At 37.1% G+C, this 4889-nt stretch overlaps 1 protein-coding gene across 3 annotated transcripts in view; it reads right to left on the bottom strand.

The window, feature by feature from the left end:
• tpcn3 (two pore segment channel 3) overlaps positions 1-4465 on the bottom strand; it is an 18494-nt gene extending 14029 nt beyond the window's left edge. The window contains exons 1-4 of one of the 3 annotated variants that reach the window (XM_024290268.1): positions 4088-4465; positions 2337-2419; positions 2136-2250; positions 894-1022 (exon numbers count right to left, since the gene is read on the bottom strand). In XM_024290268.1, coding sequence (XP_024146036.1) covers positions 894-1022; positions 2136-2250; positions 2337-2419; positions 4088-4183 — 423 coding nt within the window. In that variant the 5' untranslated portion in view covers positions 4184-4465. Of the gene's footprint in view, positions 1-893; positions 1023-2135; positions 2251-2336; positions 2420-4087 lie in introns of those variants that run through there. The other 2 variants (XM_024290267.2, XM_024290269.2) reach the window with 2 other exon arrangements.
• Positions 4466-4889: the final 424 nt, after the last annotated feature.

Here is a 4889-nt window from a genome sequence, read left to right on the forward strand (position 1 = left end):
AGTTAGATTACTAAATTACTTGATTTATAACGCCGTTAGTAACGCCGTTATACTTAAACGGCGTTAGTCCCAACACTGTTTAAAAGTAGATACATACCTAAAACTATTGCAAAAACAAACCAACAAATACTTATTACACATTATGTTGCTCATTTTAAAACTATTCTTTATGAAAATATTTTTATTTTGCATAGGACTACCGCTTCAATGCTGAATAATTATTTCCCTAAATTTCATTCAAACCATATTTTTTAATGTAAAGCATTCATATTTTTTCTAATGTAAAAAAATACTTTAGTGATTTAAAACATAGTCAGCAATTGTGACGTTTATCAAGAATCGGTTGTGCAATTTTGACAAAAAAAAAAAATCTAAATTTAACCTGTTAACTTTGATTGAGCATTTTTGTAAAACAAGTTTAACAAATTTTACATAAACCAACAACAATTCCGGACTGTTTTTTTCCTGTAGCAGAGGCAACAAATATTGCAGAAAGTGAAGCATTTCTATCTCTTCCATGAGAGCCTCCAGGAAGCTTCTCCACTTTAAAGCTGCTGACGAGGCAGCAGCTCAGGCTAAAGTCTGTTTCACAACAGCAGCAGAAAGTTTTCTCAGCACATTCTGGCCGGACAGGAACTCTCCTCAGCAAACTGCAGCAAATGCTCCAAAAACAAGGAACTTCTGAGTCCAGATGCAACCAGTTCAGAGCAGATCAACACTTTAATACCTGAGTTACTCAGTGAACCAGCCAACAATGATTAAAGTTTAAAATATATGTAGTTTATCAAAGACGAAGGTCACTGCATAAAAATCTACGAAAACATCAATAATGCTCCTCCCCCTTACAACTATGCCCCTCCCACAGCCGTGAAGGCCGACCCTCCCCCTCTTACCACCAGCGTGGCGATGATGCAGATGTTTTTGGGGTCCTTCCAGAACTTGTCTCGAGGGATCACTTTGGCGTAGTGACCGATTCGAAGACTGAAGGCGAACAAGCAGAAGAGCTCCACCAGCATGGTGGCCTGCGAAGGACAAAACACATCGTAACGGAGTTGACATCACACCTCACTGTCCTTCAAAGACAAATATTTACGAAAACCTTTGCATCCACTAATAAGCTTAAAGACCCTCTGATGACAATCTTACTTTTGGTGGTTTTGGGGCATTTTTCTGATAATGAAGGACATAAAGAAAGAAAATGAAGTATTTCTTTATTAAAAATTGTTGTCACACAACTCAGAGGTGAATTTCTATTGAACCAAGAAAATATATCCTAGAAAATGGCACAAGTTTTTGGATTCTGGCTAAGATTTTGGCTAAATCCTGATTAAAAGAGCACTCGGAACACTTTTATGCAACAGATCAAAAGATGATGGGAGTGAAAGTATTCCCCATTTATTTTCACAAGGAACACAGATGTCAGCCAATTGAGAAGCTACCCTACATAATTAATTTTAAAGAGTACTGGCAGAGGAAATGTAACTCCACAGGAGTTCCTCAGGGTTCTGCTCTAAGGTCTCTTCGTTACTCTCAATTGGCACAGCTCTCAAATGACTCCAAGGCCTTTTTTTGGGCTGTCTAGACTTCCTCCAAGCCTGCGCTTACATTCCACTTAATGGAACAGACTAAGCACAGAAGCCACTGCGTAAAGGTTTTCAGGACGCCATGTTGACTTCTCATCATTTTCTCCTCCTCCAATGAGTGGGATGTTGCCTTTCATTAAAGAGAAAAGGTCATCTATGTTAGCTGCTGCATAAGGACAGGAAAAAATTGGTTTGTTTAATGAGGGAGATGACAACCTCTTATTTAAACCTTTCAAAATAAATGTCTTCTAAGTAATTTTCTTTGGTCCATATTGGATCTGTCAACTTAAAATGGTGGTAGAGATCAATGACACATCCAATCAAGACCTTTATATTGTTTAACTACAACTGTATATTAGCAACAAGAGAAACAAGAAAACTAGAAGAGCATTAATTAGCAGTAATCTCATTTTCCGTTTAGCTTCGTTTGGTCCGTCCAACACATAAACGCAGCGTGAAGCACTGAGATGATAGAACAATCGCAAAGTATTTTGATTTTCTTTTAAATCGGAAATGCATTCCACCCGATTGGAAACTTTTTTCTCGTCGTACCCACGTGGGCAGAGGGAAGACAGCCGGCTCCTCAAAGACGGCCAGAGACAAGTTGAGCAGGATGAAGAAGTAGAGGAGAACCTTAAGGATCCAGTGATGGTAGAGCAGATAGAGTCTGCACACACAAGTGAGGAGCAGCTGTAACGTCACACAGTTTGATTATAAAACACAACGAAAACACAACTAAAAGTGAGATCTCACCTGACAGCTTGAGGCGACGTGTCAAAGTAGATGTTCCTGTTGTACTGAGCATCTGACACGTAGATGGCAGCCAACTCAAAGTCCTGAAACACAAGGAGCACACAAGTAATCAACTTAAATCACAAAACAGGAACTCAACAAAAGTCAACTTAATATTTATTGGATTTTTTTTTTAATTAGATACTTTTCTGGTTGTTCTCACAAAGTGTTGCTGATTCTAAGTAGAATCCTCATATTTAACAGGTTTATACTTTGTGACGTCATATTAGCTGTTTTAATAAAGAAAAAAATATGAATATGGTGTCCGAATTATTTTATAATTCAGAGTTCCAGACATCCTGCACTATATAGTTTTTATAGTAGTCTGGGAGTAGGTTGTAGTAGATCGTATTGCTAGCATACATGCAAACAGGAAGTGCACAACCTGAAATGATGCACTCCAAGAAGCTACAAAACACAGAAAAAAAAGGTGAAACTGACCATTTTTAAAGGGAGAAACCTTTTAATTTCAGACAAACTATATGCAGATGATACTTTAGTTTTTGTTTTATTAGCGCTTTATTAGAAAACGTTCAAAGCTTTAAACTCCCACTTTTGTAAAAGCCTTCCCAGTGGTCTTTTAATTATTATTATGCCATTTTTAGCCAAAATCAACAAACATCTGTTGTTGTCTAGGACATATTTTCTGCAGAGCGCCAGTATTTCATAAGAAATTTGCCTCCGAGTTGTGGGCGGAACCACTGGCGCGGAGCAACCGCGCTCCCATCGCCTTCCCCATCCCCAATTAAACTAGGAGCAACAAATAAAGTCGAGTAATATTGGAACTATCCAACAGTTTTGAGCCAGGAAAACAAAGATGTACATGGATCTAGTCGTCTAGAAGCAGATACATCAGTATGGAGTGGAGCAGGGGGAGCTTGTGGCTTGCTCAGTGTATTTTCTACGCCACAAACAAAATATTTTTTCAAACAGCATTTTTTTTCTCCTGCTGATTCACAACAATCTGAATAAATAAAGTACTAAGAAATGCAATTATTAGATTATTTTTTTAACACCATCAAAAAATGCCACAATAAAATGTTAAAAACACCAAAACTCCTATTTTCATCTAATTGGGTGTTTGTTTGTTTAATTTAATCACTTTAATTTTATTTGAATCAAATAAATGTCTGTGACATAGAATTTATTTTTCCTTTTTTCACAAAATTTAGTCTCACACAATACGTCCAAATTCCAATCATTCATTTCTGAAGTGAAAGATAAAACCGGAAATGCCTAAAATAGGAATGGGCGGGGCCTAGCATGTACTTTTTTTTCTTTAACAGAAGCTTCACCTCTTTAGTAAAATATATTTTCAATTATTTTTTTCCTATTTTTCCAAGAATAATTTCACAGATAATATGTAATAAAAGTAATTTAAAGCTATGGGATTCATTTAATAAAAAAATATTTAGATAGTAAAAAGGGTAAAAAATAAACTGCCATTTAAAATTATTGAGCGCAAATGTTATTTTTTATTTCAAGAAAAATCAATTTTAGTATAATTTAAAATTGTCTAAGTTCTTAATTAATGCAGATTCATTGAATCTGTGTTTAATTTAAAAAGACTCAAAATGAGAAAAAGCTGGAAGTTTCAGATGATCATTTTATGATGCAGACGGAGCAGGAGTCCAGCTGAAGTTTACTGCTGTCATGTGGCCGTAAAATGCCTCTTCAGACGCCCTGAAAGCAGGAATCTGCTCGTCTCTTACCTCCCTGCTTTTCGCGGCATTCCCTCCGTTTGGAATCCGTTTCCCTGCAGACTCGTCAGGAATGTTTTCCTTCTTCTCCGCTGCTGCCTCTGACATTTCTGCGCCACACGTCTTTTCCAAGAACTTCTCCTTCAGAGATCTTCAAAAGTTTCCAAACTTTCTGCCTCCGGAGGATGAAGAACGGATGGATTTTCACGCTTCTTGTTGATATTTATTGATAAAAAAGCAGCCACCCATCTTCAGGGAAACGCATTAGAGCTTTTCCTGTCTGCTGCACAGGGACTTGGTCGAAACTTCTCTCATCCCAACTTCAGGCTGTCTCCAGTAAATGCAGGGCTGCTGTTAGTGCTGCTCCAATAAACCAGCACTACAGTTGCTTTAAATTACCGCCGGAAATGACAATGCTAAAGGCGACGCGGTTTCACTCTGGTAACTTTTACATGGAAACCCGTTTTTAAATAAAAAAGTAACATAATAGTAGCATATTATTTAAGATGTTTAACGAGTAACATGTTTTAGACACGATAAGTCACCAACTTTTTCGTTTTTTCTCTGCTAAATGCCGCCGTAGATTCAAGTTCTATTTTCTCCTGAATTCCATCTGACACGTGAAGGCATCACAGATGGTCATGTGACTCGCAGCTGCAGAATAACGGAATAAAAGGGAAGCGGCGTTTAAGATGAATTTATTTAAAACGTGCTGGTAAAATAAGGTTAAACTTCAATCTGAAACTCTATAAACGGAAGTTACAAATTTCTAGTAACTTTTTATTATTATTAAATCATAAAAGTTTCCACCAAA

The sequence above is a fragment of the Oryzias melastigma genome, linkage group LG1 (assembly GCF_002922805.2).
Source record: "Oryzias melastigma strain HK-1 linkage group LG1, ASM292280v2, whole genome shotgun sequence".
NCBI lineage: Eukaryota > Metazoa > Chordata > Actinopteri > Beloniformes > Adrianichthyidae > Oryzias > Oryzias melastigma.